We start from the raw sequence: 17,770 nt of genomic DNA on the forward strand, positions 1-17,770 counted from the left end.
GCTTCTATTCCCCAAGACTGAGTCATTATTTAGCTTAATTGATTCAGTTATCCCTTTACTTTGGGAGGAATTCTGAAGTTTGGCAAATTTCAGGCCGACTTTTACTTGCAGCCACAAGTCCGTCTTGACCGGCACTAAGATCAGCACAAGTTACTCTGTATTGAATATAAACTCATAAAAGTCATTCACAAAACTTAAAGCCCACCCTGGCTTGAAACAATTCCAAGCAACCCCGACGTTCTCGACATCCACAAGTACCATATTCACTACATTTCTGTTTTCAAAAACAGCAGCATCTCCTTGGGGAACTCATGTGCGGCCCCCAAAAAGCAGATAAAATTGGTGGCAATGAAAGCCAGGCTCTCAAGTCACAGCTGCTTCCTCTCCCTGGCAGGAGGGCCGCCGCCAGCGACACCATGGAGAACTTCAACAGCAACACTGTCTGAAGGATCAACGTCAGACACTACCAAATTCCTGCCTATCTTGTGAAGGGACACATAGGAGGAGGGAGGGTCCTGCCCAAGCACCGAGAGCATCCTTTTTGTTGAGATGGATTTGAAGTGGCAACAGGCTATTCATGAGAGAGACCCCCAGGGAAGTACCAAACGCGGCACTGTCTTGAGAGGAGAGGCACACTGCCGATCAAGGAAGAATCTGAGACTTTCCCAAACGAGGATGAATGGAGGCATATATGTACAAGGTAAGGGGGGTGCAAAAGGTCAAAACACACTCATGTAAAGTGCTTTATGTTTTTCAGAAGGGTCTGCGACACTGCTGTCCCACTCAGCCCTACAACCCCTACGTAAGTAGGACAAGAACCACTAGCTACAGTTCAGAGGTGAGGGCAGCAGACAGACAGGTTGAATGACTCGCCAGGGTGAGAGACAGTCAATGGAATATCTGGAATTCGATTCCTGGTCTGCAGACTCTTAAAAAGCAAGGGGCAAGAGTAGATGTGGCCAATTTGGAACTGCCCTGTGACTTCTCGTTTTGATTAAATTTATCATCGACACGCAGAGGAAAGCTGACAGCTCTTCGCCTCTCACCTGGAAAGAGATTAGCTGCAACGCAAGAGGACCTGTGAGCTTGTACGAACCACCAATGAGCTAGTACCACAGTCCACCTAGCATGGTGTTTGGCAATCCAACAGTGGGTGATGAAACCAATTTGGAGCCATAAAAGTTTTTTTTTTAATTTCATACAGTGAATTTTATAGGATGTAAGAATGAGTGTAGTCTTATAATGCTTTTTCTTCAGTTGGGTGTGTGATGCTGTGTGTGAGTATCAGGTGTTTAGTGTAACATGTATTTCACATTATTGGGTCACAAAGTGGTTTGAAAAATCACTGTCACGGGGTGGCTTTGAAGTCTGCACTACATTCCTCATCTCAGATCACCCACTCACGACCAGAGGACTGCCCCGAATCAGTGGTCAGGGCATCAGGGCTGCCCATGCTGGGTGAGGAACGGCCCTCATCTGGGAAGCAGAAGCGAGGAGAAGGGATCTGGGGCAGAGGAGCTTTCCTTTCAGTTCCCCTGCACCAACCTCACCCCAGTTTCCTCGCTAGATGCTTCTCACCGCTGTCCACCCCTGGTGGTTCTCCAGCTCCACCAACTCACGCCACTGCTGCCCCAGGAGACCCAAGTGGCTCACCAGGAATGAGAGGTGTAACCGCTTCAATGCAGGAGGGCAGCTTATGAACCTGTGCCAGATGTCAAGCAGATAGAAAATTTCAGAAGGATCATGACTGACCATGAATCTAGGAAGGGAAAATTGGCCAAGTCTCTTACAACATCACAAAACACCTCTGACAGAAAGACACTTGGAACCAAGGGCTCTAGGCAACAGAGTGCAGGTGGGGCGGAGCCCTGGGTCACTGGGTTAAAGGCTCCCAATCTCCTGCTCTCATACGAAATGAAGGAGGACACATGCTTATAAGGACGGATTTGTGGCAAGTGCAATGATACCTCTGGCTGCTTTGAGGAACTCTTTCAATCCATTGTTTAGGAGGAATAAAAGTCTACTGCCAGTGTCCTAAGATACTCATTTTCATTAATACCTTTTATCTGGCGTACTCTACCACAATTTTATCAAAAGCTACACTTTCGCATTAAGCAACTCTTGTCTCTGTTTTAAGATCCCTTTTTAAAATTCATTTCTCAAAAGGCAAACTAGCAAACCTCTCTCTTTGGAAGGCTCCCATAGATCAGGAGCAGATTACCTTAGAAGCGAGGTATTTCACTGCATCCTCTCTTGGTCTCTGGTTCTCTGGAGTATCAGACCCAGACCCAGGGGGGGATTTAGCTGCATTGATACCACTTGTAGAAGAACTTGGTGAAAGCAATGGAGTGAAAGGAAGATCCTGGGAGGAATCTGAAGCTGCAGCAAAGAGACTAGTTTCATTATTTACAACAAGGATAGGGTGGAATATTGAACATATTTCTTGGTCGGACCCAGGAAGTATTTTAACGGGTAATGAGTGAACATGGTAACAAATGCAAAAGCCCAGATGCAAAAGCCCAGATGGGGATACAAGCCTCCCTCTCAGCCCTGTCTTCCGCCTTCCAGGTGCCCTCCCAGGAGAACTGCTGTTTCTGGTTTCCTTTATTACATTCCTTTTGGTTTAAAAAAACAAAAAACCTTTCCTGGCTCACTTGTCCCTGTTTACCAAGTGTTAGAGACACTTTCTTTTTTTACATATAAAGTAAGCTAAGCTACTCCTTGGCTTGGCTACTCCTGGCTCCTTGGCTTGGCTACTCCTGATTTCAGGTTAGTTTTTGTACTTTTGGTAAGTCTGGCATAGAAGACAAAGGCTGTGGGAAATAGGGTGTGAATGGATTCTGCGCAGACTCCTTCTGGCTTGCTGCGCAGAAGTCTAACCCGCTCAGTTTTAGGACCCTGAATTCCCCAGAGCATCTGATCAGGCCTCACTGCCCACATCAAGAGGGGGACAGGCCTGACAGTTGGGAGAACACCAGGGAGGGCTGGCCTCAAGCCACGTTACAGCCGCAGAGGACCATGAGAGATAACTATCGATAGTTCTCCAGCATACAATCGCAAACCTGATACAGCAGCTGGGACAACTTGAGGAAAATGGGGGATTTATGTCTATCCCAACAGCAGTTTCCTCCATCTATCGTACAGTAATATAATAAACTAGACAAGCAGTTAAACAGGGACACACTTTTCGGTGATGAACTGGGGCTGTTGGAAGCAATCTGCCTCATGCGGCTTCCGTGGCAGCTCAGTGCCACCAGCTTAGAAATGATCGCCGTCTTCCCAAAGCCCACGTTTCCGACAACCACGGCTCCTCTGTTTTCTGTCAGTTCTGTGTTCCTCAGGTTTTCTTCTATCTGGTGAAAGAGCCAATCCCTTCCCACAAACACAGAGTCTGTAGTTATGCTCGGTACTTCGAACAACAGGGGTTTCAACAAAATGTCTTGCGGCTTGTAGGGAGCAAATCGTGCTTAGAAAAAAAAAAAAAAGATCATTATTTTAGAAGAATGACGTAATTTTATACACTAAAAAACTCAGTTTATCATTGCTTGTATGTTACTTTTAGCACAGACTTTAATTTTACAACACAAGGGATCTGGAAGTATTAATATTACCAGTTTGGTTCCAGTAATACTTCCTAATACCTCATTTATCGTACCCTATTGGCCTTACAAAGGGTCCTATTAAAATGACTTTCTAGTCCTTTCATGCTTCTAAGTTATTTTCATGACTCAACAGAGACACACAGAGGATTAGAGAAAGTGGTGAAGGGACCAAACCATGTCTCATCAGTTTATCTGAAACAGTACTTAAGACAGGTTTCTTCCACTCCTATAGGAATAAAATGGAAATGCATCTTCCCTGGAGACAGCGTCCCAGCTCTTATCAGGGTGTGGTGGTGCTTTGCGCCCCTTATGGTGAGATCATTGGCCACCCAACTGTGCACTACGGGTAGAAGCAGCAGGAGGTGGCCCATACAGCCCAAGGAACTGTAACAAAGCCGGTTCTTTGTTGATGACCAAAAAAATCTAGTGAGCGTTAAAGGACTCCTCACTTCAAAACAACATATTGCAGAATAGTTTTTCAACTCCAGAAGCAAGTTAATCACATAGTACAAGGAAGAATCCCCAAAACTGTTAAGGATGGCCTCCTAGCACACCTTACTAAAAGATAAACTTTTCACATACACACTTCATAGCATGTTTTTAAAACAGCTGGCTTGAATGCTGGTTACCACAGACTTTCCGTATTTAGTGAATGAGCTCATCATAGCCATGATCACAGCGGATGCAAAGATAAATACCTTTAACTTCCTGTGCCCTGCCTCTGGCCGTATTGTGCCACGGTAACCTAATGGATGTCCGAAGGGGAGCATTTCTCTGTCCGTCTAAATAACTCAGATCTTCCAATTTGGTTGAGCTCGTCGCTGTAATATTAAACTGAAGTTTAGTCTCTTCAAAGTTGAGTTTAATATCATACCCAAACTACTATAAATTATAAATTACTAAGCAATTCATTTCAGGCTTTCAACAAAACTTACTTCAGGGTGATTTTGGTTTTGTTTGCCCACCCCAGTTAATTTTTCCGGCAATGTCGTTAACTGAAAAGTGGACAAAACTAAGGGCTCCTCATTCTTCAGTCAAAGTCACGTTGATATGGTTGCCAGGAGTCTCCATTACTCCTGGAAAGAGACAGACCTCACCAAAAAATCTTATGAAGAAAACTGACAATCGAGGGTCACTCAGTAAAGCTTCAGTACTGACTGCAAACACGCAGCACAGTGACCTGTCTTCTCTGCAGCTCCAGGGAGCCTTCTGCTGTTGCTGGAATTCCAACCTTGTTAACTAAGTGAGCAGATTCTGCACGGACAATTCCACAGTGCTCAGAACCCTAAAAGTCAGCTTTTGGCGGTAAAAGTAGCCAAGTGGACTTTATCAGAAAGCTTCAAATTTTTATGTATACGTTATAGATTATATATTATACTATATTACATCTATGTATGCATTTTTTAATTCTAAAAATAAGTAATCACATTTACCTCTGACCAAATCAATAAGACTCATAGCACATAGCTACCTGTTAAAAAGCATTAAGGATCGTTAACTGAAGCATACATCAGTTCAATTATAAAAATAATCAGTACAAAATAATTTTGTTAATTCTTAGCAAATCTTTAAAGCAAATATACAGTACATGTTTTTGCCTTAAAAAAAAAAAAAAGGAGCCTCCTCTTATTTACATACACATCCTAGGTCACAATGAGAAAAATCTAAATAAAAATAAACCTAATTTGGTTTGTGGGTTAAGTAGTCCAATCATAAAGTACCGACAATCCTAGACATATGATTATCTTACAGGATGATAAAATACAGATTATCATTTGAGGGTAAATGACGGGGGAGAGGGACTCATATTCCCAGGGCTAAGGCTTCTAAGGACTGGTGAAATCATTAGTGCAACAAACGTTGGAGGGACAGAAGTCAAGTTGGGCCATCTGCCCGCTGAAAACCCTCTGGCTACCCCACGGGCTCTGGCGCAGCTGCCGATCACCGACCAGGACCATCTGCCCGACCTAGGCCCTTCCTTACTTCCCCTCCTAAGGCCTCGGTCCTTTTCTTCCTCACTGTGAGCACCACCTCCTCTCATTCCTTCAACAGGCACCTGCGTGGCTCCATGGCCTGCCTCTGTGATGATGTGTCCCCTCTTGCTGCAGTCTCCAAAGGGCAATCAACCATGTGCCCTACTCACCTTCCCAGGCCATGGAGAAGGATCAGACACCTTGACTCTAAAAAAGCACACACTGATGCTTCTTCGGTGCACACCCACAGCCTGTTCACACACCCCGTACACATTATGTCAATATGCAACACAAAACTCTCCTGTTAGAAAGACTCAGCTAACTCCTTATGCAGCACGTCCAAATGGGCCTAAATTATGGGAATCCAATGGCAACCTCTAGCTTCTCTCCAGGTCCTTCACAACCAGGGCATGTGAAACTTCTCAGAGGGCCGCAAGGATCACAACCATCACCCTGGCTCCCTATGATAATATAGCTTGGAACATATTTCCAGGTTCCCACCTGGGACCTGGGACTCTGACTCGGGCCTCTGCAAATGCCCCCCTCCTCAGCACGCCTCACTGTGAATAAACGCACATGTTGAAGGCTGAGGTAGAACAATCCACAAGCTGGTTCAGTTTAGAGCCGGAAGAGCCACGACTGCCTGACCGGCTGCTGCTTCAGCCCCGGAGAGCACAAAGACGCCCGCAGCCTCCAAAGGTTTCCCATTTGCCTTTCCACCCTAACCCGTCAAAACATGACATTCAGTTCATAATCTTGTAACAACCGACAGGTTTAAGAAGAAGAGACTATGAAGGGCATGCCAAAGAAAGGGTTGCAAAAAAGCCCTAGTTTGACACAGAGGCAGAAGACAGTGGGGTTTTGAATGCCTCTTTTCAGATATCCAGTCACCACAGCTTCAGCTCTGAAGCAAGCAACAGAGCGGCCCCAGCAACTCCAGAGCTCTATTTAAAACATGAATATGCTGCTTTGAAATGGACCACTGCTCAAATGGGCTGCAAGCCCCCAGCTGCCAGCTCCCTCTGCTTTCTAAGGTATCATCACAGCCACTGAGAGGGATGGAAAAGGAGCAGCAGTGACGCTGCAGCTGCTTAGCACCGCACCCAGGAGACGCCCACCCAGCTGATCAGGTGACCAGGCTGACGTGCTGTCCTCTCACACGTGCCTACGGATGCTCGGACACTACAAAAATTAGTTCGCGTCTGGTATTTAACAATAAGTGCTTTCAAAAGCCTGAACACTATACAGGGCCCAGAAAAATCAGAGAGGAAACAATAATTTCATGCTGCAATAAACCTACTGCTAGTATCCCTACAGTTAATTATAATTAATTTATACTCACTGCATACATACATTGTGTCTAACATCTGGGTGAGAGGTACTTTTTAAGACGCTGCAGGAAAGAGGGTTTTTGGGGGGGGAAAGGGGGTGGGGTGGAGTAGGTGGAGTGAGAAGCACAGGGAGACTTCTCTAAGCTGAGCAAAGGGAAACATCTGTTGAAACACCATGGATTAACCTATCAAAGGTAAATACCATTAAGTCCAGGGCAATTACCAGTTAGAGTTTCAAGAAAATTGGCTGGTAATTTTGCTTGTTGATTTCCTACACTAAACACAGTGTTCTGTGATTCACTTAGAATTCCAAAAGACAAAAATAGGTAGCCCAAAAGGTAGAACCCAGGGACCTCCCTGGTGGGCCAATGGGTAAGACTCCACACTCCCAATGCAGGGGGGGTCCGGGTTTGACCCCTGGTGGGGGAACTAGATCCCGCATGCCACAACTAAGAAGCCCACATGCCGCAACTAAGAAGCCCACATGCCGCAACTAAGAATGGGAGAAAATATTTGCAAATGAAGCAACAGACAAAGGATTAATCCCCCAAATATACAAACAGTTCATGGAGCTCAATATCAAAAAACAAACAAACAAACAACCCAATCAAAAAATGGCTGGAAGACCTAAACAGACATCTCTCCAAGGAGGACATACAGATGGCCAAGGGGCACATGAAAGGATGCTCAACATCACTAATTATTAGAGAAATGCAAATCAAAACTGCAATGAGGTATCACCTCACACCAGTCAGAATGGCCATCATCAAAAAACCTTCAAACGATAAATGCGATAAATGCAATAAATGCTAAAGAGGGTGTGGAGAAAAGGGAACCCTCTTGCACTGTCGGTAGGAATGTAAATTGATAGAGCCACTGTGGAGAACAGTATGGAGGTTCCTTAAAAAACTAAAAATAGAAATACCATATGACCCAGCAATCCCACTACTGGGCATACACCCTGAGAAAACCATAATTTAAAAAGACACATGCACCCCAATGTTCACTGCAGCAGTATTTACGATAGCCAGGACACGGAAACAACCTAGATGTCCGAAGACAGATGAATGCATAAAGATGTGGTACATATATACAATGGAATATTACTCAGCCATAAAAAGGAATGAAATTGGGTCATTTGTAGAGATGTGGCTGGATCTAGAGAGTGTCATACAGAGTGCAGTAAGCCAGAAAGAGAAAAACAAATATCGTATATTAACGCATATATGTGGAATCTAGAAAAATGGTACAGATGAACCGATTTGTAGGGCAGGAATAGAGACGGAGATATAGAGAACGGACATGTGGACACAGAGGGGGAAGGGGAGGGTTGGACGAATTGGGAGATTAGGTTTGACATAAATACACTACCATGTGTAAAAGAGATAGCTAGTGGGAACCTGCTGCATAGCACAGGGAGTTCAGCTTGGTGCTTTGTGATGACCTAGGTGGATGGGATGGGGGGTGGGGGGGAGGGAGATCCAAGAGGGAGGGGACATATGTATACATATAGCTGATTCACTTCACTGTATAGCAGAAACTAACAGAACATTGTAAAGCAATTATACTCCAATTAAAAAAAAAGAATCACTAATTATTAGAGAAATGCAAATCAAAACTACAATGAGGTTATCACCTCACACCAGTTAGAATGGGCATCATCAGAAAATCTACTAACAACAAATGCTGGACAGGGTGTGGAGAAAAGGGAACCCTCTTGCACTGCTGGTGGGAATGTAAATTGATACAGCCACTATGGAGAACGGTTTGGAGGTTCCTTAAAAAACTAAAAATAGAACTACCATATGACCCAGAAATCCCACTACTGGGCATATACCCAGAGAAAACCGTAATTCAAAAAGACACGTGCACCCCAATGTTCATTGCAGCACTATTTACAATAGCCAGGTCATGGAAGCAACCTAAATGCCCATCGACAGGCGAATGGATAAAGATGATGTGGCTGAGTAAATTACTCAGCCATAAAAATGAACGAAATTGGGTCATTTGTAGAGATGTGGATGGCTCTAGAGACAGTCATACAGAGTGAAGTAAGCCAGAAAGAGAAAAACAAATATCATATGTTAACGCATATATGTGGAACCCAGAAAAATGGTACAGATGAACTGGTTTGCAGGGCAGAAATTGAGACACAGATGTAGAGAACAAACGTATGAACAGCAAGGGGGGAAAGCAGGGCGGGTCGGGGGTGGTGGTGGTGGGATGAACTGGGAGATTGGGATTGACAGATATACACTAATATGTATAAAATAGATAACTAATAAGAACATGCTGTATAAAAAAATAAAGTAATATTCAATTTTTTTAAAAAAAAGAGTCCGCATGCCACAACAAAAGATGCCACAACGAAGATCTCACGTGCCACAACTAAGACCCAGCACAGCCAAAATAAATAAATAAATAAATATTTTTAAAAACAGGTAGAACCCAATTACCCAACTTCTGGATTATCCAAGATATCATTTTAAAGGCTTCTCACTCTGCTTTTTAATGAAGGAATAAGGTGTCCGTTTCATACATTTTGATGTGGCATATACAGTAATAACCTGACTGCAGCTTGCTAAATCAATTCCACGTCAACAAATGCTTTTACAAAGAAAAATCTCTGCAGAGCATAACAATCACCACAGCTGGCCAACTTACGTTCATCATCTTTGACCAAAAAATTTCGCTGTACGAGACAGTTAACACGGAAGCGACAACTCCAGTTCTTTGTGACAGGCTCAGTGACAGTACAGGCAGGCAGCCTTAGGAACTTGTTTCCATACCCTCACCCCCCAGGGGAACCATGTCCCTTGGGGAAGCTGGCATCACCCTTCCTTCACCTGCTAGTCCTCACTCGGCCCTCGTGTACCAAAATACCTTTCCTATCAAATGGCAATTTCTCTGTGTTTACGTGGAGCTTGACATGCAAACACTTCCAAGAGATTTCAGTATACGGTCCTTCCCATTTTACTTCAATCCTTCGAACACTGAGCGTTGCCTACTGCCCTGTTTGTAGCAGCCTGCCTTCTAATCCCTAGATAAACAGCTCTGCATATAGTCTATAACCTGAGTCTTTTATTCTTTTCAATGATACTTGAAAAATCTTGGCATTCCCTCTTAACTGAGGTTCAGCTTTAGGGGTAAGAGGGTGGGCAATGAAGAATCTACCAGACTCCCAGCTTGTTAGCAGAATTGATACTACTATGATGTAAGGCACTTGCCTATTTCCTTCCAAAATACGTTTTTAGTTTATAAAATATGCAACACGGAGAAATGAGCAAACCCATTAGGCTGGGCAGTCACTGCTCAACACCAGAGGTAAAAACCCTCCCAATTCCACAGGAGGTCCAGTTCAAGTGCATCCACAGATGCTAATGAATGAGCACAGCAGAAAGCAGAAAGCCTGCTCTATAATCACTGCAGTCTCCTGGAAACGCTCAGCTCATACCCACTGTCACTTCACGTGGCAGGAAACCACATAAAAGAACATCAAGCAGAAAACATAACCCGAAAGGGGGTCCTTTTACCACTGTTAAGGTAATTTATTAATGTGTTTCCTAATTCTGAAATAGCTTCATTAAATTGAATATGAGTTTGCTATTTTGTTGAAGTCAATAAAGCTATGAAGTCCTGGGATAATACAAATGAACCATTCATCACATCCAGGTAAAAATGGTCTAAAATGCCTTGGGTGCAACATATTATGCCGTAGAGAGTGGGAGGACACAAAAGCTTCTGGAAGAATCATCACTCAATACGCATAAAGCTCTCAGTACTTCCCCCTGGCAGGCACGCCAAATCCCTTTGAAAGTGAATTAAGAGTTGTGTCTCTGAACTTTTCCATTAGGGCCATTTATTTATCAGCTGCTTCAGAGTTCCATTGTAAAACACACCCAATAACAACCAGAGCGGCCTGGCACATCCCAAAGGAGCAATATAAAATCACAGAGAAATCCTTTGATGTAGGAAGAAAGATCCTGGGTCCAGGCCTTGGCAGAGGAGAAATTTAAAGGCCTCATTGGTAACAAAGATGATCAAAACAAGTTCCTCTTCTAAATTCAACAGAAGAGCACTGAGTTTAGAAACTTGGGAGCTTAAAGCAGGCACGACAGCTCAGAGGCAGAGTTCCCTTCCCCACCCACTGAGAACTAGTCTCCTTGCCTCACAGCCACTCGCTGACCAGTCAACCAGCACCAGTCACTTCTGCATTCTCGTCTCAGCTCTGGCTGCCACATCTTGCTGAAGGGCACGTCTGTCTCACCTATTTTCATTTCCTCTCTTTCCTGCTGCTTGTGTTTTAAACTATGAGCTCCCTTGAAACTGAATTATACAAAAATTGGACCTCGTATCTGTGTGATGGGCCTCAGTGACAAAAACTTCGTTTGAAAGCTGGATTAGAAATTCTTTGAGCTAATATTAACAAACTCATGCTAAACAACAATTCCCATTGACCAAGCTGTAAATCCTCAATTAACTCTGGCTCAAAATAACAAAAAACAAGGACAGAGTTTTTGGTGCTTTCTTCCCTCAAACACAAAGAGCCATACAGTGTAAATATTCGATTTAAAGAATTCCAGAGGGGGAGGGTCACTTAAAGACCATTAAGTGCGGCCTTATGTTTACCCTCATGTTTGCAGATGGGTCAACTAAGGCCTACAAAAGGTAAGGGCCTGACCCATGATCACAAGTTTGGCCTGTGTCTGGATTCGATTCCCAAGTGAAGAGAGTGAGCAGGGGGCACCTCAGACCCAGTGAGATCACCCTTCCAGGGAGAGGCGTGGCCTTACCTGCAACTGAGTTGGGCCGTGGCATTATTAGCGAGCTGGAGCTCTGAGAATAAGGGACCGGACCATCTCCGACTGAGGCTTCGGCTTTGGGCAGCACACTCTCCGCTGGCCCAGGGGGCTCCTCTTCTGCCACTGGGGAGCAATTATCTGCCCTGCGGTCATGAAGCACTCCCTTCTGTACCCCTAACCTTAGGCTTCCGTCCTTATTCCATTCCAAACTGGAGCCACTCCGGTCATCATTTTCGGATGAACTTGTAATCGTGGCTGAAATGAGAGACCAAAATACTTTGAAGGAAGCCAGGAATTGCTGGTGCCGTTGGGAGTACACACACACACACACACACACACACACACACACACACACACACACACACACACACACACACACACACACACACACACACACACACACACACACACACACACACACACACACACACACACACACACACACACACGCACACACCCTTCCCCATGATCAATGGAAAGCTTTCTGGCCCGCACAGATTTTTATCCAAGTATGTTTCATACAGCGTATTTTAGTAAATTAGAAGAATGTTGCTTATCAGGGGAAATAAACTGCTAAATCATTCTACAGGGGAGGAAAAAGAAAACTCTGAGAAGAAGATAATGAAAAAGCTGTCTAAAAGTACCTGAGAGCTAACAGTAAATCTATGTAATTTGGAAATGATATAGCCTGTCTTTTAACAAAGATGAATTGCTCACAGAAGAATTCAAATCTCATTAAATTCCCTTGAACCTTTAAGTATTTTTCCCAAATTAATAACATTTGTGTATAAAGAGAGGGGGCAGGGCAGCACAACAGTTAATACAGAAAAGATGCAGGAGAAAAATCTATAGAACAAAAACACAATTATTAAGTCAAGCAGCAATTTGATCCTTAGAATTAAACTTTATAACATCTGTTCAAGACGATCCAGAGAGGCTGACGTGACTTTATTCCTTCAGCAGCTCAGAATGGAAACCTCTACGTAACCAGCGCCGGGAATACGCAAGCATGGGAAGGGACACTTGATGGCAGAATTAAAATTTAACCTCTTCGAAGAAAAACAGGATGGAAAAACATCTTGGCAAAAGAGGACGAACATGATGAAGGAAAGCAGCAGCATTCACTCCACGCATCTACCAACAGCCACTTCTGATTTAAAGACGCTGAGCCATATGTGATCCGCTTGCAAGCAACACTGGCTTGAGTCCTTGAGAAGAGAGGCCAGGTCCTCTGATCTTTATTTGGATCCCAGCAGCTCAGGCCCTTAACTGCAAGACTTAAATGGGAGTGCACAGGGTCAGAGGGCATTCAGGACCCAGCTGCCTGGATGAAGCTGCTTCTTCAACATACCCCGACGATACACACTTTACCAGCAGGCTGGTGAATTAGCTCCAACAGAGTCTGTCATCTAGGATCAAAGGGTCTGAAGGGGTTTTGTTTATTTTTACAATGCTCTTTATGGTTTAGAAGTAAGGACAAAACAATTTCCTCCTGTGATGCGACCGACCGCAGGGTATCCTGTCCCAATTCTCAAACTATCTTTGCTCCTGCTGGACTTACCACTCACTGCTTCTCTCCCTGTTTAAAAATCCCTTCTACATGCTGAAGCCTCCTTAGAGGATTCACCACGAGCTGATCCCTTCCTTTTCTGAGCACATACTCAGTGCTCAGTAAATGCTTGCTTATTCAACGAATGAGCAAATGAACAAACTACATTTAATCTCACTGTTATTGGTTCAGGATCGTTGACATTATGTCTCTAACCAAAGTGTAAGCTGATTTGAGATGGGCCTGTCACATCTTTAGGGTACCTGTCATTACTCCCAGCATTTCCAAGTTTTCTAGCAGGCGTATGAATACTAATCCCTCTATCTATTTGGAATCGATCACAGTCTTCATTGTGTGTTTTTTAAATGGATCATTCATATTAACATACGTATATTAAGTATGACTCTTTCCATCCTAAAAATGCAGGTGGTGGTAGTAATAGCAGCAGTTGATATTTATTGACGGTTACTGTATATATCATGGATTGTGCTAAGGGCATCACAGGAATACTCTAATTTATTAATGAGATTATTGCCTCAATGGTAATTAGTTACTAATGATAACCCTATTAATAAGCTGTGACTGTGTTCCAAATTTTCATTTAAAAGTCCAGTGCTCAGGACTCAGAAAGCTTTTCCTGTAGGCATGTTGTCATTAGGTTCCCAGGCTACCCCAGCACCTAAGTTACAGAAAGCGGGTGGGGCGACTGGTCTGGTTTTTATGTTGTGGCTGTTTTATCTGGGGGCACACGTTCTTAAGGTGAGAAACAAACAATGTCAGAGTGATGTTCTTTCTCCTTTGCTCTCCCGAAGTGCCAAGCACTTCAGAATCAAACCCCTAAGGATCTGATCCTAACTCAGACCTCAAGCAGTGGGAACAGAAACTGGGACTTCCCTACTCCCTGTTACCAGGGACAGCACCAGAAGCAGGGCTTCCGGAACCCAAGCAGCAGCTAGGCAGGGACATTCTGGTCAGGGCTCACGGGATGCAGGGACAGGCTGAACGCCCAGTTCTGTCAGCACAGCCACAGGTGCCCAGGCCCTGATGAGTGGCACCATTCAGGGCGTGGCAGTGAGCGGAAGGGAAGCAGGTAGAGGAAGAAGGCCCCCAGGCAGCTGGGAAGAGAAGTCCCAGATGGGGCCACGATTTCAAAAGGAGGATATTACGAGTTTACAGTATGTTTGTAAGGAGACTCTCCCACTGTCCTCAAGAAGTTCAACTAAGGGACGCGTTCCAGAGTCCACACTGAGCAGGGCCCTCTCAGAGGCAGGCAGGTGAGGAGCTCTGAAGCCAGGGCCCTCCCCCAAAGATGCTCCACTAAGATGGCCCCACTTCACAACATTCCTCCCTGGGATCCAGTACCAGACCCAGGCTGACGGCTGGAGGCCCCAGCAGTGAACTTTCATCTCGGTTCAGCTCTGAAGCAGATCCAGTGGGGCAGATGAAGGCCCCAGTTCTCCCACACGACCCAGGAAGCACACCAAAGAGGGAAGCTCCACAGTCTCCAAGAAAGGGAAAGTATTTCTTATAACACATGACAAGCTACTCAAAAAATACCTATTCTTCTTCCAAGCTAACAGAAATAAATTCCTAATTAAGTTAACCCAGTCACCTTCAAGTTTTAACACACACAGGGCAACATCCTAACTATGATGTTTCTTTTTAAAAAAAAAAAAAAAAAAAGCTCTAAAAAATCAGTGCCATTTGACATTTTCCAGAGACTGGATAATCTTGAAAAGTTCCCTAACAACTCAACTCAAAAATTCTAACATCTTATGACTTCAACTATTATAGATGCCAGTGTTCATCAATTAAGACTTGCCATCATCACTCAGGCTGGGTCTCAGTCACTCTGCAAACACACAGGATTCTGTAAAATGAGCAACTTATCAGGCCTTAAGTTCTACCAAGCTACGAGGTTAGGCTGTGCCTTACAAGTCAGTATTAAATTAGGTTTGGTGCTGCTCATTGATTCTCATGTGCTACTACTTCCGACTCTCCATGTAACTTGAAAATTCCTTTTAGCCGAGGACAGGGGGTTATCTTCCTCTGTAGAAACAGCACATTTAACCAGACCTACTAGTGCACTGGGCTATACCACCTCCAAAGCACTTTCTAATTATGTTAAGACATATACATGATCACCACAACACGAGAGAAGAGGTGGAAAGGCTGAGAACCATCAATCCCACTTTATAGACATGGAAACACACTGGGGAGAAACTGATCTCTCTCTCTCTGTCTCTGTCTCTGTCTCTGTCTCTGTCTCTCTCTGTCTCTCTCACACACACACACACACACACACACACACACACACACACACACAGTTAGTGGTATGTCCAATACCAGTCCTTTTGACTGCACATGCAGTGTGTATTAAAACTCCCTTTGCCTTGTACAATTCTCAACATGTAAAAGGAGTTCTGTAAAGTATCTGTGGCTAAAAAGTATTTTGCAGTTCATGAAGTCTGCCTTGTTAAAAACAGCAGCCCCTGGGCAGGGGCTAGTGGAGAGAGGCCAATCATGGGCTCACAGCAGCCAGGAGGGAGTCTGACTGGGAGGTGGGGGAAGCAGAGATAGAGACCCACTCAGTCATTAAACGTTTTGCTACATATGGCACTGCAATAAAATGATTCCTTCTCCTTCCCAACTTTCCCTCATCCCCTCTTTGCTTATTGAAGGTTCTTTCATATGTTGCATGTTCACTTGAAACAGAATTAAAAAAAACAAAAAAACAGTAAAGTCCAGGGCCCAGTAAGTAGTTTGGTGGGATCTAAATCAAGTTGTAGGTTTAAAAGAACATCAAGAAATAAATTAAGGGACTTCCCTGGTGGCGCAGTGGTTAAGAATCCGCCTGCCAGTGCAGGGGACATGGGTTCAAACCCTGGTCCAGGAAGATCCCACATGCCATGAAGCAACAAAGCCTGTGCGCCACAACTACTGAGCCCGCGCGCCACAACTACTGAAGCCCGCGCACCTAGAGCCTGTGCTCCACAACAAGAGAAGCCACCACAATGAGAAGCCCGTGCACTGCAACGAAGAATAGCCCCTGCTCACCGCAACTAGAGAAAGCCCACATACAGCAAAGACATAAGGCAGCCAAAAATAATAAATAGATAGATAGAAATACATTAAATTGACTATTTAACGTATTAGTCCAGAATTACAGATGGACTAATAGAATTACAGATGGACTAATTCTAGATGGACTAATAATTATAGACTAATGCATTAGTCCAGAATTGTTTAGAAACTAAGGGCCACTGATATCAAACGTATACACAGAGCCAAATTCTTTTCTCTCTTAGCTCTGGAAAAGACAAGAGGTGAAAAGTGCAAGGGGCTTGGTTCAAACTTTGGCTTTTCTTCTTTTGAGGACCCACAAGGGGGTATGTCTCTCTGGGCCCACTACTAGGAATGGGCACATTTTTGTCTTACCTTACTGACATCATCTTGTGTGTTTGATTGTGTTTCTCCCTTTACACAGGTTACTAGGAATCTTAAAACTTTCTGCCCACTTATAAGCAAAATTAATAAAATCTTATGAACCTGACTGCTGACTTCATCTTTTCTCTCACTCTTTCCCAACTCATACCTTCCCTGAAAAAGAAAAATCTTGTTTTAGCAAATGCCTATGAGCATTTCAAATCCACTAGGGAGGGATGAAATATAAATAAATAAGTATCCCTAGGAAATAAGAACAACAATAGTGGCTAACATGAATATTATAACAGTGTTAATCATGCCCGGGTCCTGTTCCAAACTCTCTCCCTGGGAGAGAAAATTAGATAGAAGGGCATATGTAAAGTGCCTCGTATATCATAAGGACCCAAGAATGCTTTCCTCCCCATACAACTGAAGAAAAATAAAGTAGCACTAATAAAACCCAAACAAACATCTTTCAGCTTCTATATCCAGTTTAATGGTTGACGGGAAGAGTCTAAAAGTTAAAACACGGGACCAAAGAATTAGAGACCAAACAAGAAAGAAGTAGACCGGTTGCTTATGAAAGTGGAGGAAGGGAAGAAGTGAGTAAAAAAAGGAAAATCCAACTAGCGCAGACACTGTCTCTTTGACCCGACTGCAGAAAGATCATCAGCGACTCTAGAAAGCGAAGAACGTCCCACCGAGGCTGGGGCAAGATCAAAGTGACAGGTCCACGAAGCCACGGGCCCACCACCTGGTCCTTTGGACCCGACAGCACTCGGTGCACTCCTCTGCTGTGCACTCCTCTGCTGTGTACTCACGCCTCACACGGTTCAGGCTGCCGTGCCACACTCTGGACTTCCCTGAGTGACAAAGGGGGAAGACTGCAAGGATGAAATCAGCCTGCTGGGAACCTTCTGACCAGAAATGCCAGACTGTGCTTCTCCCTCTGCCCCACCCACATACTAACAAACCGCAGGGAACAAAGTCTGAGGCTCGCTGCTCTCACCTCCGGCAGCCCAGGAAGGCGAGCGAAGGCACTCACGTCTGGCAGGATGGGAGCAGGGGGGGGGGGGGGAGTGGCCTG

At 44.4% G+C, this 17,770-nt stretch overlaps 1 protein-coding gene across 7 annotated transcripts in view; it reads right to left on the reverse strand.

Annotated features, from left to right (window-relative positions):
• TANC1 (tetratricopeptide repeat, ankyrin repeat and coiled-coil containing 1) overlaps window positions 1–17,770 on the reverse strand; it is a 231,026-nt gene that overhangs the window by 50,815 nt on the left and 162,441 nt on the right. For 4 of the 7 annotated variants that reach the window (XM_060152820.1, XM_060152815.1, XM_060152816.1 and 1 more), the window contains 4 exons: window positions 11,700–11,963; window positions 4,301–4,423; window positions 3,185–3,466; window positions 2,222–2,379 (listed from right to left, as the gene is read on the reverse strand). In XM_060152820.1, the coding sequence (XP_060008803.1) occupies window positions 2,222–2,379; window positions 3,185–3,466; window positions 4,301–4,423; window positions 11,700–11,963 (827 nt within the window). The remainder of the gene's footprint in view (window positions 1–2,221; window positions 2,380–3,184; window positions 3,467–4,300; window positions 4,424–11,699; window positions 11,964–17,770) is intronic. The other 3 variants (XM_060152818.1, XM_060152817.1, XM_060152819.1) reach the window with 3 other exon arrangements.

Source organism: Lagenorhynchus albirostris, chromosome 6 (genome assembly GCF_949774975.1).
Source record: "Lagenorhynchus albirostris chromosome 6, mLagAlb1.1, whole genome shotgun sequence".
NCBI classification, from domain to species: Eukaryota; Metazoa; Chordata; class Mammalia; order Artiodactyla; family Delphinidae; genus Lagenorhynchus; species Lagenorhynchus albirostris.